General features: G+C 42.3%; 1 protein-coding gene and 3 long non-coding RNA genes across 4 annotated transcripts in view; 2 read left to right on the top strand and 2 right to left on the bottom strand.

The window, feature by feature from the left end:
* Nucleotides 1–1541: 1541 nt before the first annotated feature.
* Nucleotides 1542–2020, top strand: LOC119770590. The gene is made up of 4 exons (XR_005278902.1): nt 1542–1630; nt 1689–1760; nt 1829–1894; nt 1947–2020. It is a non-coding gene; the product is annotated as an uncharacterized LOC119770590 (long non-coding RNA).
* On the bottom strand, nt 1592–1962 carry LOC119770589. Its single transcript, XR_005278901.1, has 2 exons — nt 1820–1962; nt 1592–1754 (listed from the first exon to the last, which is right to left on the bottom strand). It is a non-coding gene; the product is annotated as an uncharacterized LOC119770589 (long non-coding RNA).
* A 10825-nt stretch (nt 2021–12845) lies between the features above and the next one.
* LOC119770553 lies at nt 12846–15204 on the top strand. The gene is made up of 3 exons (XR_005278888.1): nt 12846–12937; nt 13024–13150; nt 14915–15204. It is a non-coding gene; the product is annotated as an uncharacterized LOC119770553 (long non-coding RNA).
* A 5366-nt stretch (nt 15205–20570) lies between these two features.
* Nucleotides 20571–21701, bottom strand: part of LOC6053185 (scavenger receptor class B member 1) — a gene marked incomplete at its 5' end in the record, with an annotated part of 68169 nt that continues 67038 nt past the window's right edge. The window contains one exon of the mRNA XM_038261074.1: nt 20571–21021. Within this exon, the coding sequence (XP_038117002.1) occupies nt 20716–21021 (306 nt within the window). The remainder of the gene's footprint in view (nt 21022–21701) is intronic.

Genomic DNA, 21701 nt, shown 5'->3' on the forward strand with positions numbered 1-21701 from the left:
TTGCGCATTACACGTCGGTGTTGATGAAAGCGGCATCGGACGTGACACTCAATTACAGCACTAAACAGCAACAACAGCAGGCGCGAGCTACGAAAGCGGACAAGAGTGGCAACTACAAGGACCTCTGCGGTGCGCATTCAGACGAGGAGATGTCACGGACGCCGGTCAAAGAGGAAGCGGAAACGAACGCTGCAGCAGCGTGTTTCGTTTGCAAAGTTTTAGGGCACCGCTTGAAGGATTGTGGCGAGTTCGCCAAAATGACGTTTGAAGAACGCTGGAAGATCGTCGATGAGTATAGGGTGTGTCTTGGCTGTTTGGGAGTTCACGGGAATACACCGTGTCGAACCAGCGGCAAGTGTAGGATTGACGGATGTCAACAGCAGCATCATGTTCTACTGCATTCGAAGCGGATGCAGGGTAAACAGAAGCCGAAGCACGCTGAAAGATTGCAAAAGAGCTCGGCGTCGAGGGTGTGGAGCTTCCGCTGTGCTTGCAGTGGACAGCGAACGTCAAGCGCACCGAGCCGGAATCCCAGCAGATCATACTAGATATATCCGGTGACGAAAAGGGAGCCAGATATGCGCTGAACGATGTACGGACGGTGAAAAGGCTAGACCTGCCCCGACAGTCGTTGCGATACTCGGAGCTGGTCAAGACATTCCCGCATCTGCAAGGCCTGCCGGTGAAGGACTACGACGACGCTATGCCTCGCATTCTCATCGGAAACGACAACGCGCATGTGACGACGATGCTGAAGGTTCAGGAAGGACAACCCGGAGAACCAATTGCGGCAAGATCGCGACTCGGGTGGACGGTGTACGGAAAGCTGTACACGGGTGCTGATCGCGACCATAGCCATCGAGAAGACAAGGATCTGAACGAACTGAAGTTGCATGGCCAGAAGGGATTCAGGATGGAACCAGAGTCAGTGGGCTCGAGGGGGCTCAGGAGCAGAAGAAGCAGGCCAACCAGTGCCTCGAAACGCTGAAGAACTTCAAGGCGATTCTTACACGGGTCGGGGCGGCCGATCGCGATCTCAAGATATGCGATGGATTGGACAAACATGTCTCGAGGAAGGAAGTTCCAAGGAAACAGAACGCCATACACGCAGAGCTCGATCTGGCTGGATCGAAGGTTTGGGAAGCAAGGTCAGGGTGTAACCTAGATCAAAGGAAGAAGCGTGGATTTCAAGGAATCGGAGAGGGTCAGCGAAAGTCTATTATGAACGAACATAAACGGAGGAACATCCTGATCCAAAACGCGAGAGTTCTCAGGGCGGGAGTCCAGACTGAGAAAGGTGGCCTGCGACGACAAGTGACAAACCTAGCGCGCTCGGAATTAGGAGCTGGAATCGGAAGTGCCGAACCAGCTTAACGGGTCGGGGAACTGTTCCGACGCGGCGCAACAAATATTACCGCGAAAGGTCCCCCGGCGGGATGGCGACCGGAGCAAAGCTTGCTGCGGTGCAGTTGACATCTGCATGAAGAAACGTAGAATAGAAGGATAAGAGAAGAGGTTTGTTTACCAACAAAGTGAAAGTGGTGCGAACGGAAGAGGTTGATTTTGTGCGTTGGAGAAAGAAAAACGGCTGCGTTGTTCAAATTTATATTATCTTTGTGCAACTGCACTAGTAAGTGAGCGATGAAGAAATTACGATCTAAAACTAATCCTAAACTTAAATTATATAGGAATACCAAAGGAGAACTGCTCTTCTTCTCAACTGCTCTGCAAAAGGGCCCAAATTTGTAGGTTACCTGTGCGTGAGTAAAACAGAAACTTAAAAATAGTGAAAAGAATACATTTAGTTAAAATTACTTACCATTTATAGTTGCCCGCAAGTCCGGCGAGAATTGTCATTGGGTGTTGAAGTCAGAGTTGTACTAGGGTGACCGATGTAAGTAAATCTGGAATGAAAATTGTACTTAGAAACTAATAAGATATTATAGCTTTTAGCAATACTTACCCTAAAAATCAACGGTGTGTTATTCGCTGAAAAGAAGCCCGAAAACTCGTCCCAACAGCATCAGTAGTGCGGTGCCTGTGTGGACGCGCAGTCCTGTTTTTTCGTGTTATTTTCCGTCTCTTTTGTGTCGCTGTTCGAGTGCATGGGGTGATTGGTCATTATAATTAAATTAGGCATCAGTAGTGCGGTGCCTGTGTGGACGCGCAGTCCTGTTTTTTCGTGTTATTTTCCGTCTCTTTTGTGTCGCGGTTCAAGTGCATTGGGTGATTGGTCATTATAATTAAATAATGGCATCAGTAGTGCGGTGCCTGTGTGGACGCGCAGTCCTGTTTTTTCGTGTTATTTTCCGTCTCTTTTGTGTCGCTGTTCGAGTGCATTGGGTGATTGGTCATTATAATTAAATAATGGCATCAGTAGTGCGGTGCCTGTGTGGACGCGCAGTCCTGTTTTGACAAAGAACTTTGTCCTAAGGGCACTGTCTACGGGTGTCAATCCAAAATTTCGCGAAGCGAAAGTGTAACGATTTGTGTAATCGTTTAAACGCTTATATCTTCCACCCAATTCAAGTAATCTGCATGCTTTATCCACCAAACGAAAGGGGAAGTCTTTAATTGCAAGTAGACTACCTCACAAAGTTGATAAAACTTTGTTAAAGTACTCAAAAGTTAAGATGAAAAATAAAAATTCAGCCGGGAAAATCCCGGTCGCTGATTGGTTGAGCGCAACCTTTCCCGAACACATTAATCAGATTCAAGTATCTAGCACTTAGCAAATTTTGCTCTCTGCCACTGCTTCGAAAGCGTCGAGCCGTCACAGCCAAGCGAGGTTATAAAAGAGCGCCGTGCCGCCGGTTGAAGCTCAAACGAGTCCGAAGCTTTGCACGAGGAGGATCGAAAAGCAGCAGCAGCACAGCAGAGCCGCCGAGAGGAAGGAGAGAATTGAAAAATTGGAAAGAGAGGCAGAGCAAGCGCGGGAGGGAAAATTGCCGGCAACTTGGAGTGTCATCATCGCATGGTTTTATCATCGTCATAGGACGTTAAAATGGCCCTTTCAGGGCCAATTCACACGAAAGAGTATTCTTTAAAAATCTGGTTGGGTACGGTAGTGAGTGTTTGTGTGTGCGGAAGGAAATCGAGTGGCAAGTTTGGGGCTTGAAAGAGCACCAAATTATCAACGCATACACACAAACGCGGGCTGGGGAGCTTCATTTGTGTGCGCCTGGTTTCTGCCGTGCAACTACCCTTCACGAGTTTGCTCATCCGATTGATCTTGGGGAAAATCGATTTTCGATATTAGTGTGGTTCCGCGAACACAATTTTAGTGTGGTTTACTACACACACACACACACACACACACACACACACACACACACACACACACACACACACACACACACACACACACACACACACACACACACACACACACACACACACCCGTGAACCGTGGGGACAGGTGAGGGTCCCTGCGGAGCTTAGCTGCCAGCTACCGGGCGGGTTGCAGTTGGCGGATAGCTGTCGGCGATTGCATACATTCATTGCATCGCCCCGGACCAGCAGCGGGAGGATGTCTAGGACGTGGCGGAATTGAACAAGGGCTCTGTTTAATTTCTTCGAAAAACCACATGGGTCCGTAAACACCTCTGTCAAGCGATCGAACGCCGCTATAAGTGTTTTAGCCCAAAACCTCACCAAACCCCGAATCCAAGATGTGACGCGACCCGTGTCGAGGGATGCATGGCTGGGGGTTCAACAAATTCCCAGTCGATAACGGAGCCTGTGGGGCACAGGGCGCACCCCACACGTAATTTGCCCTTACTGCGGCACGGCAGGGCACTGGCGCAGCGGACCGTATTTCCCTAGCGACTCGTGGGATTCAAAATGAAGACAAGTGAAACAAACCAACAAAGGGTCCCGATGCGCCCCAAGCATCGGAAAACACGGAGGTAGAAGAGGACGCAAACGTCGAAATGGCAGGAGGCGAGTCAAACGGCGGCGACACAGCAGGCGGAGTGGCGAGCGCGTTCCGTGGAAGCGGGAAGGTGTTGAGATCCCCAGTGTTGAACCAGGCGGCTGCTTCGAGTCAGCAGATAGGAGTAATTGGAGAGGAGACTCCCAAGTCATCCTTGTTAAACTTCGCCGGCAGTACCCTCAGGACGGAGTCCTGCTCGGAAGGACCGCGTTGCAGGAGGTCAGAAGGAGGGTCAACGAACTCTTTGATTTCATCAAGGACAAAAACAACGTCCACACCAGAATCAAGCAGATGGTGAATGGAGTCAAGGCAGCCATGAATGCCGCAGAGCGCGAAAACAGCTCGCTGGTGGTGACGCGGAATTCACTGAAGCTCAGAGCTGAAAGAGCCGAAGAAACGCTGAACGCAAAACTGGAGGAGGAAGCGCTACGGGAGAAAGCACCTAAAACGCCGCCCGGCCCAAGCACAAAAGGGACAGGGAAACGCCTGGAGAGGAGGAGGATGCAAAGAAGCAGAAGCAGGGGAATGGAGACAGTCCGGACCCAGCGAAGGAGCCAGAACCAGACCCAGGGAAGGAGGAGGAATGGGAGAAGGTCAAGAAAAAGAAGCGGAAGAAAAAGGGAAGCAGAACGAGGACACCCAAAACCCAAGTTTCGCAGGGAGCGTAACAAAGGCGAGGCTTTGGTGGTCGAGGTGAAGGAAGGTGTTTCGTACGCAGACCTCCTCCGGAAAGTACGAACCGATCCGGAACTCAAGGAGCTTGGCGAGAACGTGGTTAAAACCAGGCGCACCCAAACCGGAGCGATGCTTTTTGAGCTGAAGAAGGATCCCGCGGTCAAGAGCTCAGCTTTTAAGTCCCTCGTCGAGAAAGCCGTAGGCTACGAGTCGAAGGTGAGAGCGCTATCACCGGAGACAACGATCGAGTGCAGGAACCTGGACGAGATCACGACGGAGGAAGAGCTAGAAGATGCGCTGATCGTTCTTCTGGATGACCGTACGACACCGATGGCAATCCGGTTGAGGAAAGCCTACGGCGGCACGCAAATTGCGTCGATCCGACTATCGACGCCTTCGGCGTCTAAGCTGCTGGAAACCGGCAAGGTCAAAGTAGGGTGGTCGGTGTGCCCACTGAGGCCTGTTCCTCGAGTGACCCAGCAGATGACGAGGTGTTTCCGCTGTATGGGTTTCGGCCACCAGGCGAGAAATTGCGACGGTCCCGATCGAACCAACAGTTGCAGAAGGTGTGGTAGAGAAGGCCACATGGCAAGAGACTGCAAAAATCAGCCGAAGTGCGTGCTCTGTAAAGAAGGCGACGGCAATAGCCATGCGACGGGTGGCTTTAATTGCCCGGTGTACAAGAAGCTGGCCTCGGGCAAAAGTAATGGAGGTGTCCCAGGTGAACCTCAATCACTGCGACACTGCACAGCAACTGCTGTGGCAGTCGACCGCGGAGACGGGGTGTGACGTGGCAATTATTGCAGAACCGTACCGAGTTCCACACGACAACGGAAACTGGGCCGCGGATACAGCAAGAATGGCGGCGATACACGTGATGGGGCGGTACCCCATACAGGAAGTGGTCTCGAGGGCGTTTGAAGGATTCGTGATCGCCAAAGTAAACGGAACCTTCTTCTGTAGCTGCTATGCTCCCCAAGATGGACCTTGGAGCAGTTTCAGCAGATGCTGGATAGTCTGACCGATGAACTGATCGGACGAAGCCCGATCGTTATCGGAGGTGACTTCAACGCGTGGGCGGTCGAGTGGGGTAGCAGATGCACCAATGCTAGGGGCATAGCCTAATGGAAGCTCTGGCAAAGCTAGACGTTAGGCTGGCGAATCGCGGAACCAGCAGTACCTTCCGCAAAGACGGTCGTGAGTCCATTATCGACGTTACGTTCTGTAGCCCGCGACTGGCGGCCGACATGAACTGGAGGGTGAGTGAGGACTATACCCATAGCGATCACCAAGCGATCCGGTACAGCATCGGGAGACGAGCCCCTGTACCAGATAGGAGCAGCCGGTCCTACGGAAGGAAATGGAAGCTGCAGTACTTCGACGAGGGTCTCTTCGTGGAAGCGCTCCATTGGTGTGATGGTCCCCAAGACTTGAGTGCCGACGTGCTAACAGCACAACTGGTGACAGCATGCGACACAACCATGCCGCGGAGACTGGAGCCAAGGAACTGTCGTCGTCCAGCCTACTGGTGGAATGAAGAACTCGGTACCCTTCGGGCAAGTTGCCTCAGCGCCAGAAGACGAGTCCAGAGAGCAAGATCCGAAGCAACTAGAGAGGAGTGCAGAGAGGAGTACCGGTCTGCAAAGGCCGCGCTCAAGAAAGCGATCAAATGCAGCAAGACAAACTGCTTCAAGGAGTTATGCCAAGACGCTGATGCAAACCCTTGGGGAGCGCATATCGTGTAGCGATGGCGAAGATCAGAGGCCCATCGATGGTGGCTGAAACGTGTCCCGACAAGCTGAAGGTCATTGTGGAAGGGCTCTTCCCAAGACATGACCCAACGACATGGCCTCCTACACCGTACAACGACGAAGGGGTAGCAACGCCGAAGGTCATCTGATCACCAACGAGGAACTTGTGGCAGTAGCGAAGAGATTGAAGGTGAAGAAAGCTCCCGGCCCGGATGGAATCCCGAATTTCGCCCTGAAATCGGCGGTTCTAGCATTCCCGGACAGGTTTCGAACAGTCCTGCAGAAATGCCTGGACGAAGGACACTTCCCCGACCCGTGGAAGGTTCAAAAGCTCGTGTTGCTGCCGAAGCCAGGCAAACCACTGGGGGACCCATCATCGTATAGGCCTATATGTTTGCTGGACACCCTCGGAAAGCTTCTGGAACGGATCATCCTTAACCGGCTGACCAAGTACACGGAGAGCGAGCATGGCTTAGCAGCGAGGCAGTTCGGCTTCCGTAAAGGGAGATCCACGGTGGACGCCATCCGGAAAGTGGTCGAGAAAGCCGACGAAGCGCGGAGGAAAAAACGCAGGGGAACCGTTGCTGCGCAATAGTCACGATTGACGTCAAGAACGCGTTCAACAGTGCGAGCTGGGCGGCCATAGCAGCAGCGCTGCACAAAATGAAGGTGCCTGACTATTTGTGCAGGATCTTGAAGAGCTACTTCGAGAACCGCGTGCTGGTCTACGACACTGCCGATGGACAAAAACCGTTGTTGTTACCGCGGGAGTTCCGCAGGGATCCATTCTGGGTTCAGCACTGTGGAATGGAATGTATGACGGAGTGTTGACACTGGGACTACCCAACGGCGTAGAGATTGTTGGCTTTGCAGACGACATAGTGCTGACGGTAACCGGCGAAAATGTCGAGGAGGTCGAAGTGCTGGCTATGGAGGCAATCGCAATGATCGAGAACTGGATGCTCGAGGTGAAGCTGCGGATCGCTCACCACAAGACGGAGATGGTGCTGGTTAGTAACCACAAGAAGGTGCAGCAGGCCCAGATACACGTTGGAGAACACGTCGTGCACTCGAAGAGAGCGCTCAAGTACCTCGGGGTGATGGTGGATGACCGGCTGAACTTCAACAGCCACGTCGATTACGCCTGCGAGAAGGCGGCTAAGGCGATCATGGCACTGTCGAGGATGATGCCGAACAACGCTGGACCCAGGAGCAGTAGGCGCCGCCTCTTGGCAAGTGTCGCGACGTCCATACTTAGGTACGGCGGACCGGTATGGTGGACGGCGCTGGGGACGAAGCGAAATCGAGCGCTGCTCGACAGAACGCAGAGACTGATGGCCATGCGGGTTGCAAGCGCGTACAGGACCATTTCGTCGGAAGCAGTTGGCGTCATAGCCGGAATGATCCCCATCGGCATCACACTGGAGGAGGACACCGTGCGCTACACCCGGAGAGGCACGAGAGGTATCCGGGAAGCTGCGAAAGCCGAATCGCTGGCAAGGTGGCAACGTGAGTGGGACACCACGGAGAAAGGCAGATGGACGCATCGGCTTATCCCGTCCGTATCCACGTGGGTGAGCAGAAGGCATGGAGAGGTCACCTTCCACCTCACACAGTTCCTGTCGGGCCATGGCTGCTTCAGGAAGTACCTGCACAGGTTTGGACATGCAGAGTCTCCTCTCTGTCCGGACTGCGTCGATTGCGAGGAAACACCGGAGCACGTGGTGTTCGCCTGCCCTCGCTTCGAGGCAGCGCGAAGCGAAATGCTGGCCATTATCGGAGCGGACACCAGCCCGGATAATGTGGTGCGAAGAATGTGCAGCGACATCGCCAAGTGGAATGCGGTCGTCGGAGCGGTGACGCAGATCACTTCGGCTCTCCAGCGGAAATGGAGAGACGATCAGAGGAGGAACGACTAGGAGCCTAGTCGAAAACCCACGAGTGTGGCTGTGAAGGAGAGCACGTTATGATGGTCGGCTCTACCAAATCGGTACACGTCTCGATGGTCACAGGAGTCGAGAACCCACGAGTGTGGCTGTGAAGGAGAGCACGTTATGACGGTTGGCTCTACCAAATCGGTACACGTCTCGATGGTCCAAGGAGAGGGCTGCATATGACTAGCCGATCAAAAGCAACGCGATTCTTGGGCGCGGTTAAACCTCGCATGGACTCATATGTATGTAGGACAGGAAATGGTTCTAGCACCCGGCATGGATCCTGTAAGTAGACTAGTGCAGAAAATGCAACGCCTCCCCGAAGTTATACTGAAAGGTGGTCCCGGGGGACAAGGGCACGGCGTTCAAGGACTGGTTTAGTGGGTCGGGAAAACTCTTTTGTTTTCCCAACCCCACTACCTGAGAAATGAATTCTCAGGTGTCTGGTAGCAGATTCCGACCTTGTAAAAAAAAAAAAAAAAAAAAAAAAACACACACACACACACACACACACACACACACACACACACACACACACACACACACACACACACACACACACACACACACACACACACACACACACACACACACACACACACACACACACACACACACACACACACACACACATACACACACACACACACACACACACACACACACACACACACACACACACACACACACACACACACACACACACACACACACACACACACACGAGCAAATCCACAGTCGATGGCGCTTTTTGCTACAAATACACTTGCAACGCACTGTTTGGTGCTCTAGGTGGTGTGTAGTATGTAAAGAAAATGAATAAAAAGATCGGAACCCAATTTTTGCGGAGCGAAATCGTTACGTGGCGATTTCCCCTCTTCGCAGACTTCCCCTCCTTTTCCTTCACGCTGATTGGTTGAACAAACCTTTCCCGATCATGCTCTCCGAGAGACGTGAGATTGATGTATCTAAAATCATCTCCACTCAAGCTCATAATTTTCTGACAGCCGAGGAGTCAACATCGAGTGGCAGTTGCAGAATCAGAAGGGACAGCAGAAATTTCCCCCGGTCAACGACGTGGAGAGGTCGCCGAAATGGCTCGGGCCGTCGCAGGAACGGGACGGATTGTCGCTGCAGGCCATCAAGGAAGAACGTTAGGGACCGATGTGGTCAAGCTGCTGATCCCGGAAGGCTCCGGTTAACGGCATCAAGAAGGGTCTCCGTGTTGATCGAGAACCAGTTCCTTTGGGTCAAGTTGGTTGTGGTTGCGATAAAGTTTATGGTTTTTGATACTGGACATGAAATTTAACATTTTGGCAGTCGTGACCGCAATCCGGAGTGGCCGGAGGCCCCGCGGATGTTCCGAAGGGAGACATTTCCCGAACCAAAAGAGTTGGGGTAATATGGGTATCAAACTTTATGGTTTTTGATACTGGACATGAAATTTGAAATTTCGGAAGTATTGGCCACAATCCGGAGTGGCCGGAGGCCCCGCGGATGTTCCGATGAGGGGACATTTGCCGAACCATAAGAGTTAGGGCAATATGCTTGGCAATATGAGTATCAAACTTTATGGTTTTTGATACTGGACATAAAATTTGACATTTCAGCAGTAGTGACCACAATCCGGAGGCCCGGGGATGTTCCGGTGGGGACATTTCCCGAACCATAAGAGTTGAGGCAATATGGGTATCAAACTTCATGGTTTTGATACTGGACATGAAATTTGTAATTTCGGAAGTATTGGCTACAATCCGGAGTGGCCGGAGGCCCCGCGGATGTTCCGATGAGGGGACATTTGCCGAACCATAAGAGTTAGGGCAATGTGGGTATCAAACTTTATGGTTTTTGATACTGCACATGCATCTGACCATTATCTGAAGTTACGCAGTTAAAATAAATCGCTTATTTTACGCAGGAAGTAATAAATCGATTACTGCGATTGCCTTTTTATTGTGCCGCGGCGAAATTCTGTTTCTGGAAATATAGAATAACTATTTCAAATTCAATTAGAGCCCTTGAAAGGGCAGTTTTAATGTTTGCTGTTGAAATTTACTTTGCTGCCGCCAATTGCTTGCAACAGCCTTGCGTGTTATTTCCGCATCTTGTGTAACTTTCGAGTGGTGAGGGAAAGTCGATTGATTTCACCTTGATTTGTATTGCAGCTCCATTTGCAATTTCCGTCCCCTTAGTTCGATAGGACGTTGATATTATGTCTTAAAACTATTCACAAAAGAGTTGTCTTATGTAATTATAAGGGAATCATGGGGAAATTTGGACCGGACGTTCTTATCGAAAATTTCAACAATCATCTTGCAAAGTTCTTTGTCATACTGGTCATGTGTAACATAACCACCTGCACCTTTTTTCGTGTTATTTTCCGTCTCTTTTGTGTCGCTGTTCGAGTGCATGGGGTGATTGGTCATTATAATTAAATTAGGCATCATTAGTGCGGTGCCTGTGTGGACGCGCAGTCCTGTTTTTTCGAGTTATTTTCCGTCTCTTTTGTGTCGCTGTTCGAGTGCATGGGGTGATTGGATATTATAATTAAATAATGGCATCAGTAGTGTGGTGCTTTTTGGGACGCGCAGTTCTGTTGTTTTACCTTCTTTTTTTCATGGTTTTTTTTCCACTCGCGTTCGTTGGCCGATGAGTTTTTTTTTGTGTTGTTCTATATGTATAGTTTTCTATAAAAACGTTTTTTTGAAACTAGCAAGTTGTATTGCTGGATTAAGCCCTTTCTATATAATTGATGATTGGAAGGCACGCCGTCGAATATTTTTTAAGGCTTATGATAGAAAATCATTTCAATAAATGAAGCCCTTCCTACATCACCGTTGATCGGAAGGCACGCCGACGGAGAATTTCTGGAGAATCACGGTCGAATTAATACTATTTTTAAATCCCTAGATAGCTATCTTTCCGCAGCCGGATGCCTAAGATTTTTAAAATTTCAACCGATAAACAAATTGCTTATGGTCGCATCACCTACCACAGTGAATCCTGACCTCATACCCATCTTACTAACCCCTCAAAACTCATGTGATACTTTGTCGGAGGTTCTACCGGGCACACACGGGTTACAAATACGCGGTCACGACGAGTACGGAAAAACTAAAAAAAAACGTCTTTTGCGGACTCGAAAATTCCACGCGGACCACGCCGACGCGACGAGCACGAAGAATGAATGACTCTTCACTAATACTACTATGTGGGCTCTTCGAGGTTTTGGTGACTGTCAAACTTTCTAGCCATTTACAGTGGTGCCAAATAGAGAGCCTGGATCTTATTAGAGAACGGACATCTCAAACCAAAAGTACCAATCGAACGAGAACTGTCAAACGGAGGTACCAAACGAGCATAAGACAAAGGATTTTGCTCGATTGGTACCTCTGTTTGACAGTTCTCGTGCTTCGATTGGTACTTTTGGTTTGAGATGTCCGTTCTCTAATAAGATCCAGGCTCTCTAGTGCCAAAGGGTTGCGCAAGACGCAAGATGTTCTGCCGTCTGGGCCGTCTGGGTATTGTTGAGGAAAAAATAGGTACACGGAAAAAAATTGCAGATTTTTTAATCAACTTTTTTTTCACAAAAACTCAATTTCCCAAAATACGTATTTATTTATTTTCGAGATTTAGGGGACAAAAACCTGCAACTTTTGAGCCATAGAGAAACATGGTCAAAAAATCTGCCGCCGAGTTATGATTTTTTGAAAAAATAGTGATTTATGGAAAAAATCGAAATAGAACAAATTTGACGTATCTTTTTAATATAAAATTGAATTTGCAATCGAAAAGTAGGGGAAATATACCCATTTTAATCACTCTAAGCCGTTCTACCAATTCTAATCACTTTTGCCGTTTTCCACCTTTAATGAACATTTTCAAAGGTATCAACAATGGAGAGTTGCTTGCTCACTTTTATTTGAGCCATTTATTACTTTGGAACAGCCAAAATCACTTTATGAAAGCTGTAATTCATGATCGAAGTGCTGATAGGCTGATAATAGAAATAGGCTGAGAAAGGGTATAGTTCCCCTACTTTACAGATTTTTCGATAAAGGGCTGTGTTTTCAAGATGTAGCCGCCGAAAGTTTAATTTTAGCGAAATATTAGCAGTTTTTCGATTTTACGAAACAGTGACCATAAGTGACCATTTCTGAAAATGTTTTTTTTTTCAAAAAGTTCAGAAAATTTGCTATAAAATTGTCTAAGAGACATTGAAGATTGGACCTCTGATTGCTGAGATACAGCGGCTTAAAGAAAAAGAAACAGGAAAAATGAAGTTTTCTAAGTCTCACCCAAACAACCCACCATTTTCTAATGTCGATATCTCCGCAACTACCCTGTTTGAAAAATGTCGCACGTCGTACAAGCTGTCGCGCGGTTTTGATTTTACCGTTTCGATATCGATTGGTCGAAAGGACGACAAACGTACGACAAACACTCGACATGCCCGACATTGTTTTTTCCATCGATTTTCCTTCAATTCGACGTCACGATTTTCGTCGACGCAAACAGTTTGACAGTTCTCTTCAGTTGATCTTGTTCGGACTTGATTGCAACCGAATCGAACCAGCTGTCCTTCCTTTTGGGATTTGGTTTAGGAGCCTCTAAGATTTTGGACGATTTTCGACGGATAATAGGTAAGTTTAGTTCTAGATTGAGATTTTTTTGCGGCAAAATGTTCCGGGGTGCGCGAGCGACCGAATCAAAGTGTCTTGTATTTCAGATTTCGGTCTTCGTGGCGGTGGAGGAGGACGAGAAGGAGGACGGGACGGGAAGGAACCGGTTTGCGATCGAGGGAGGTTGGTGTTTTACTTTCCGCGGGAGGTGGCGGCACATACCTGATGAAACTGGTGAGTCATCAAAATATCAAAATTGTTATCTGACGTGGATTCAATAATTCCAAACTAAAGAAAAATCAAAATTACTAGAAGTTAAACAATCTTAAACACTAAAACTGTGAAATTCTAAAGTTTTCATTCTTAATTTTAAAATTCTAGTATTTTAAAATTATAGAATGCAAGAATTTGAAAACTAAAAATTCCTTTGAATTCATGTATTTGTGTAAATTGTTAATATTATTAAATTATAGAATTTAATAATTCATGAAAATTCTAAGTCTGAAAAATCTGAAATTCTAAAATATTTAAATTCAGAAATTGAAAAAAACCTCAAATACTAAAATTCTTTAGTTTACAATTCTCAAACAAAATTATAATTCAAATTTGTTTATAGTTTTATATTTTGAATTCTTAAAACCTTAAAATTTGAAAAATTATAAAAATAATAAAATAAGAAATTTTCATAAAAATTCTGAGACTTCTTGAAACTCATAAAATCTTTAAATAACTTTAAGAACTATTAACTTTTGCAATATTTTTAGGATTATACAATGATAAAAAAATGAATTTGGTCTATCAAATATTAGGAATTTTAAAAATAACGCGAACGGAATTGGATGATTTATGAATTTCAAAATTTTAGAATTTCAGAATTTTAGAATTTTAGAATTTTAGAATTTTAGAATTTTAGAATTTTAGAATTTTAGAATTTTAGAATTTTAGAATTTTAGAATTTTAGAATTTTAGAATTTTAGAATTTTAGAATTTTAGAATTTTAGAATTTTAGAATTTTAGAATTTTAGAATTTTAGAATTTTAGAATTTTAGAATTTTAGAATTTTAGTTTTAGAACTTTTAGAATTTTAGAATTTTAGAATTTTAGAATTTTAGAATTTCAGAATTTTTAGAATTTTAGAATTTTTGAATTTTAGAATTTTAGAATTTTAGAATTTTAGAATTTTAGAATTTTAGAATTTTAGAATTTTAGAATTTTAGAATTTTAGAATTTTAGAATTTTAGAATTTTAGAATTTTAAATTTTAATTTTAGAATTTAGAATTTTAGAATTTTAGAATTTTAGAATTTTAGAATTTTAGAATTTTAGAATTTTAGAATTTTAGAATTTTAGAATTTTAGAATTTTAGAATTTTAGAATTTTAGAATTTTAGAATTTTAGAATTTTAGAATTTTAGAATTTTAGAATTTTAGAATTTTAGAATTTTAGAATTTTAGAATTTTAGAATTTTAGAATTTTAGAATTTTAGAATTTTAGAATTTTAGAATTTTAGAATTTTAGAATTTTAGAATTTTAGAATTTTAGAATTTTATTAAAATGATATTTTTTAAATTTCTAATATCAGATATCCCGAATTCCAAATTTTATTATATTGTATGATCCTTAAAAAATTTCAGAAATTTAGAGTTCTTAAAATATTTTAAAGAATTTAGAAATTCAAAAATTTTAAAATCTTAAATTTTAAACAATTTAAAATTTAAAAAAAATGGCAAACATACATACTTAAATTTGTTAAAAATTAAATTCTTGTAATCTCGGATTTTAAAAATAATTGCGATTTAAAATAATTTTTTTTAATGTCTTAATTTTAAATTTATTTTAATGTTTAAAATATACATTTTTGAGATTGTTATATAATTATTATTTAAGTATGAATTTAATTTATAAATTGTTTCCCATTAAAGTAATTTGGCAACTGTCACAGTGTATATTAAGAAGCTATTCTAGTCATTTTATCGTCGTCAACGTTATCTTTTTTCAGGGAACAAACACGTACTCCACAATCCCACGTTATCTCGTACTCCGGTGACCATTAATCCGTCTGAGATCCAAGATTGGCGTCGCATCCGGGTAAAACTTTGATCAGCTCGTCGAGAAGCAAAAGTCCAACACCAACATCCAAGCCGGAAGCTGCGATCAAGGCAAATCCGAGACCATCTGGAGAAAGCCAAGTTGGATAAGAATCGGCGATCCGGAAGTTAAATTTAGTGAAAAAGTGAATATTATAGTGAAATTAGGTGTGTTTCAATAAAAAATTAAATAAAAAAACAAAACAACAGTTTTTTCTACAGCAACATAACCTAAAAATCCGAAATGACAGCACACGACAATAGCACGACATCCTAAATAACAAACCGTGCGACGTCGGTCGAATGTCGCACGACAATGTCGTACAATTTCGATTATCGATCGCACGACAAATACGACATTTTGGTGCAAAAACGTATGACATTCGCGTGAAAGTCGCACGACATTGTCGTGCGACGTCGTACGATTGCACGAACGACAAACGACGGACGTCTGACGGACTTTTCAGTCAGGGTAGTGGTCCGATTTTCAATGTTAAAACATGAAACAAATTTTTTTTCGAAAAAAAATATTTTGAAAAAAAATTAAATCAAGACTAGCATTTTAAATGGGCGTAATATTCAATGTTTAGCCCTTTCAAAATGATAGTCTTGATTTAAAAAATAAGAGATACCGACATTAGAAAATGGTGGGTTGTTTGGGTGAGACTAAGAAAACTTCATTTTTCCTGTTTCCTTTTTTTAAGCCGCTGTATCTCAGCAACCAGAGGTCCAATCTTCAATGTTTCTTAGACAATTTTATAGCAAATTTTCTGAACTTTTTGAAAACAAAAAATGTTAGAAATGGTCACTCATGGTTACTATTTTAAAAAATCGAAAAACTGCACATATTTCGCTAAAATTAAACTTTTGGTGGCTATATCTTGAAAACTTTTCGATTGCAAATTAAATTATATATTTAAAAATTACATCAAATTTGTTTTTGCATGAAATTTAGATTTTTTCCAAAAATCACTATTTTTTCAAAAATTCATAGCTCGACGGCAGATTTTTTGACCATGTTTCTCTATGGCTCAAAAGTTGCGGGTTTTTGTCCCCTAAAACATATTGAAAAAAATCTCGAAAATAAAAAAATACGTGAATTGAGTTTTTGTATAAAAAAAGTTGATTAAAAAATATGCATTTTTTCCGTGTACCTATTTCTCCCCAATAGCATAGAATAGAGATAGGTAGAATTGCCACTTGCCGATTCCCCCTTGTAAACGTCAAGCGACACTGCCGACAGCGCCACCACTGCTCGAAACGGGGAACTTCAGTCGAAATGCGCACTGTGCACTTTGATGGAACGGCCCTGTGCATTCTGGAGGGTGCGTTTTGTTTGACAGTGACAGATGGAAAAAGGCTTGTTGACGTTCAGTTGGCAATCAAAAATGTGAAATGGTGCTTGGAAGCCGGATGAAAAGACGAGACTAGTGAAGGTGGTAGAACGTTAGGATTAGGCGCAAATTGCGGTTTAAGTTGGAGTGCGGAGTCTTTGCTAGAACACCACGACCACTTTTCTTCACTCCGAACGGCAAAATAGTCATTTCCTCTTCCGATTCTTTACTTGGTTTGACAGCGACAGCGAAATGTCAACATGACAAAACAGATGTCTTGGAGAAGTGAAAACGGGTGTCAACTTATTTGGCATAATCTTGAAATTTAGAAAAAAAAAAAATGCTGATGCGAAATAAAAATCATTTAATCTTATTTAAAGCAAAATATCCTAGTTAAGGGATGCACTTATCTTGAATTTTCATAATTGTTTTGATTTGTTTTCCATGTTTTTTAAAATCATTTTACATTTTTAATGGATAATATATATGTGCCAACCAGTTCTCCACATTCTTGACAGTATTATGCGCAGAGTGTTGTAGTTCCCCGTTTCGCCGCTGGCATCAGTTAGGCAGCACAGTTTTGTCCCCCGGTCGGTAAATGAGTGGCAATTCTATCTTTCTCTATTCTATGCCAATAGTCCTCAACAATATTGCGCGTTTTCCCGAAAAAGACACGCGGCATACCAGCCTCGAAACGACGCGCCGCACTTTCGGCAAATGCGCGCTGTCAAATCCCGTATACGGTGTATTTTTTCGTGACCTCAAAAATAAAAAAATCGGTATGTCTGATATTTGGCACCTTGAAAGAAGGGCTCTTTCCCGACATTTTGCGGGGTATACTGAAATATTTCGTCGGGGGGTCCAGAGGAACTTTTTTTTTTGAAGATAATTTTTCGATTTTATGGGATATTTGTTCAAAAAAGACACAGAAAATCGGTGCATTCATGTTGATATCACTCAAACTTCTTATGAATAAGCCTTAAAGACTCTAACCAACTATATTTGACACATAGATCTAGGGTTTTTTTTCTCAAAATTTATTTTCCCTAAAAGAGCAAGCAGCTAGCAAAATCTAAACTTAGAAACATGTACCCTCCCTGTAAAGGCTTATGAATTGATCTCAGTTGAAAGGTTCTCCAAATCTCTGAATTGCAAATGTAACATCCTGGAGCAGAACTGTTAAATTTTAATAAAAACACAATTGAATTGAAAAAAACTATATTTGACCAATATTTGACTTCCAATAATAAAAAAAATCGAACCAAATTTACCAGATTTCCAGCTTTCTTTGAAATTACCCCAAAATCCAAGTTGGAAACCCCGATACTACCGAAAGTTCCTTTGTACAATTTGTCATGAAATAACAGCATTGCCGATACAAATTTGAGCATTTAACAATGCAAAACATAGATTATTTATTTATTAAGTTATTTATTATCCAATAGGATCCGAAAATTATTTTTTCAATCCTCTGCCACATAACACCATTACATTTTTAAACATTTTAGAATCAATCACATTGTAAAAAACAGTTTTCTGAACAAGTTCCATAAAAAAGTATTAGTATTGGCTCAATATAAACAGAGATATGCCCAATTTCCTGAAATAAATAGATTCTTTCTCCAAAATTTTCTTAATTTAATTACCTTTCACATGATGGGCACTGCCTACTAAGATATTTTTTATGATGATAATATGTTATTAAAACATAAAAATCATAACAAGTTTTGACGAAATTCATGAAAATTATTCTATAGCATTCATTACTAAACTCAGTAGGCAGTGCCCATCGTGTGAAAGGTAATTAAATTAAGAAATTTTGGAGAAAGGCACTATTTATTTCAGGAAATTGGGCATATCTCTGCTTATATTGAACCAATACTGATACTTTTTTATGTAACTTGTTCAGAAAACTGATTTCTACAATGTGATTGATTCTAAAATGTTATAAAATGTAATGGTGTTATGTGGCAGAGGATTGAAAAAATAATTTTCGGATACTATTGGGTAATAAACAGCTTATTAAATAAATAATCTATGTTTTGCATTGTTAAATGCTCAAATTTGTATCCGGGCAATGTGTTGCTGTTATTTCATGACAAATTCTACAAAGAAAAAATTTACTTTCGGTAGTATCGGGGTTTCCAGCTAGGACTTTGGGGTAATTTCAAAGAAAGCTAGAAATCTGGTAAATTTGGTTCGATTTTTTTATTATTGGAGGTCAAATATTGATCAAATATAGTTGGTTTGAGTCTCCAAGGCTTATTCATAAGAAGTTTGAGTGATATCAACATGAATGCACCGATTTTCTGTGACTTTTTTGAACAAATATCCCATACAATCGAAAAATAATCTTCAAAAAAAAAAAGTTGCACTGGACCCCCCGACGAAATATTTAGGTATACCTCGCAAAATGTCGGGAAAGAGCCCTTCTTTCACGGTGCCAAATATCAGACATACCGAATTTTTTATCATTTGTTTGTTCTAAAAAATACACCGTGTAGATTTTGCTAGCTGCTTGCTCTTTTAGGGAAAATAAATTTTGAGAAAAAACCCTAGATCTATGTGTCAAATATAGTTGGTTAGAGTCTTTAAGGCTTATTCATAAGAAGTTTGAGTGATATCAACATGAATGCACCGATTTTCTGTGTCTTTTTTGAACAAATACAGTCGTGCCTCGGTTTAGCACCGCATATGGGGGATGCAAAACCGAGGCGTGCATAACTGAAGCACAGAGCTTATGGGATTTTGGCTATATGGGAGACATTGGCTATAATCGTATGAAAAATCATCGTATTTTGAAAAAAATACTAAAAATTTCAGTTTTGCAATATGGGTATCAAACGATCAGGATTTTTTTCATACATTTGGAATGTTATAACAACATATTTTGAAAACACTCAAAATTTTCACAAAACTACGAAAATACGTAGTTTTGTGAAATTTTTTAAGTATTTTCTAAAAATGTTGTTATTACATTCGAAATGTATGAAAAAATCCCGATCGTTTGATACCCATATTGTCAAAACGGAAATTTTGAGTAGTTTTTTTTTCGAAAATACGTAGTTTTGTGAAAATTTTGAGTATTTTCTAAAAATGTTGTTATTACATTCGAAATGTATGAAAAAATTCCGATCGTTTGATACCCATATTGTAAAAACTGAAATATTGAGTATTTTTTTCTTTTCGAAAATACGTAGGGGACCATCCATAAACCACGTGGACACTTTTTTAGCAATCTCTAACCCTTCGTGGACAATTGTCCATACAAAAAAAATCTTTTTTGTATGGAGCGTGGACAATCGCCATACCCCCCCCCCCCTCAAGTGTCCACGTGGTTTATGGATGGTCCCTAGTTTTGAGAAAATTTTGAGTGCTTCAAAAAAATAATTTTACATTTGAAATGTATGAAAAAAATCCAAGCAATTGATACCCATATTGCAATAACAATAATTTTGAGTAGTTTTTCGAGAAACATTGCATTTTCAAAATACAGGAAAAATACGTATTTTTGTGAAAATTTTCATGAAATTATAATTCTAATGGATAGCTGACATCATCCCGATTCCAAAACACTATATTTTTTCGATGTTCGCATGATTTTTCATACGATTATAGCCAATGTCTCCCATATAGCCAAAATCCCATAAGCTCTGTGCTTCAGTTATGCACTGGACCGTGCTTAACCGAGGCAACTGAACGAATCAAAACCGGGGCAGTGCAAAACCGAGGCGTGCAAAACCGGGGCATGACTGTATCCCATAAAATCGAAAAATTATCTTCAAAAAAAAAAGTTCCTCTGGACCCCCCGACGAAATATTTCAGTATACCCCGCAAAATGTCGGGAAAGAGCCCTTCTTTCAAGGTGCCAAATATCAGACATACCGAATTTTTTATTTTTGAGGTCACGAAAAAATACACCGTGGCACCGTTCAAATTCTCCAACGCAACTGTCAAACAACGCGAAACTGCCCGGACCGAAAAACACACACAATCGGGGGGACAACAAAGACGTAAACGGCAACGAAAATCCTGCGTGATGACCGCGACGCGCACCGTTCAAATTCTCCAACGTAACTCCACCTATACCTTTCTTTAGTAAGAAAGGCAAAACGATTATATCCGGCTATAAGGAGCCCTTGCGGGTGGGGTATGAAGGAATGGTAATAAAATGAATAGATAAAAAGGATTAAAATCTGGAGAAGGTGATAAAAAATAAATATAAAAATAAGGATTACAAAGAATTGTTGAGCAAATTTTATTTATGTTTCCGTTGACCATGTTATAAAAATGAACATATTTACGTACTTCTTCGAGATGGACACCTAAAACCCTTATCCCTTATGCCCCCAATCACAAGAAAAAAATAATAAAAAAAACTAATGTTGATGGCTTCCGCTTTCCATTTTTGCTTTTTTCTTCGCTTGGTCAACTGCGGCGGATGCGAGATAGTTTGATCCTTCCAAATGCAATGTGCTTTGTCGATGTGATTTGCGTACTAAACAGATAACAGCTATCAAAAATAAGCATCCACCGAGTGAGAACAAGGCAATTGTGAGCACGTATTTTGCTTTTGGTGGCACAGTAGTGGCTAGTTTCATCAGGTCTAATATTTCGTCAGGGAGAGAATCGACGCCTTCTTCAAACCACAAGATTGGGAACACGATGTCGGGAAAATTGGCGACCTGTTGGTAATAATACATGTTTATTATTAATAAATCAAAACACGGTGTGAACAGGGAGAAGGGAATAATACTAATACTAATAATAATAATAATAATAATAATACTCTTTGGTGTGAACATTGTAAATTGACAGATGTAAACAAACTTTGGTTCTTTCCAGGAGAAGATTTTTTTTTATAAAATAATGACTTTAAGCGCTGGTGCCTTGAAACTCAAGCTTTGTAATGCTTTCATGAATTGTTTGATTTTTTTGTTGTTGCGAAATTATCAGTTAAATTCAGGTGTTACACGATTGCGGAAGATAAAATCGCCTTGAAACTCAGTAGGTATTTTGTTCAAAAAGAAATATTAAATGTTTGTATCCACTTATAAACAGGAATTCTAGACATTGTCTCAAGAATAAACTGTTAATTTATAAACAAATTTTCAGACCTGCCATGCTTTATGCTGTGCTGATCTGGACAAGCTGTAGCTTTACCAATATGAAAAAACTTCAGAGGATTCATTAGTGTGGTGCCTGTGGGGACGCGCAGTTTTGTTTTTTCGTGATATTTTTCGTCTCTTTTGTGTCGCTGTTCGAGTGCATGAGGTGATTGGTCATTATAATTAAATAATGGCATCAAAATGTTGACAAGGATCCGACTGCTTCAGTGAGTACGGTAGGCTACAGTGCATTGTTG

This window comes from Culex quinquefasciatus, chromosome 3 (assembly GCF_015732765.1).
Source record: "Culex quinquefasciatus strain JHB chromosome 3, VPISU_Cqui_1.0_pri_paternal, whole genome shotgun sequence".
NCBI lineage: Eukaryota > Metazoa > Arthropoda > Insecta > Diptera > Culicidae > Culex > Culex quinquefasciatus.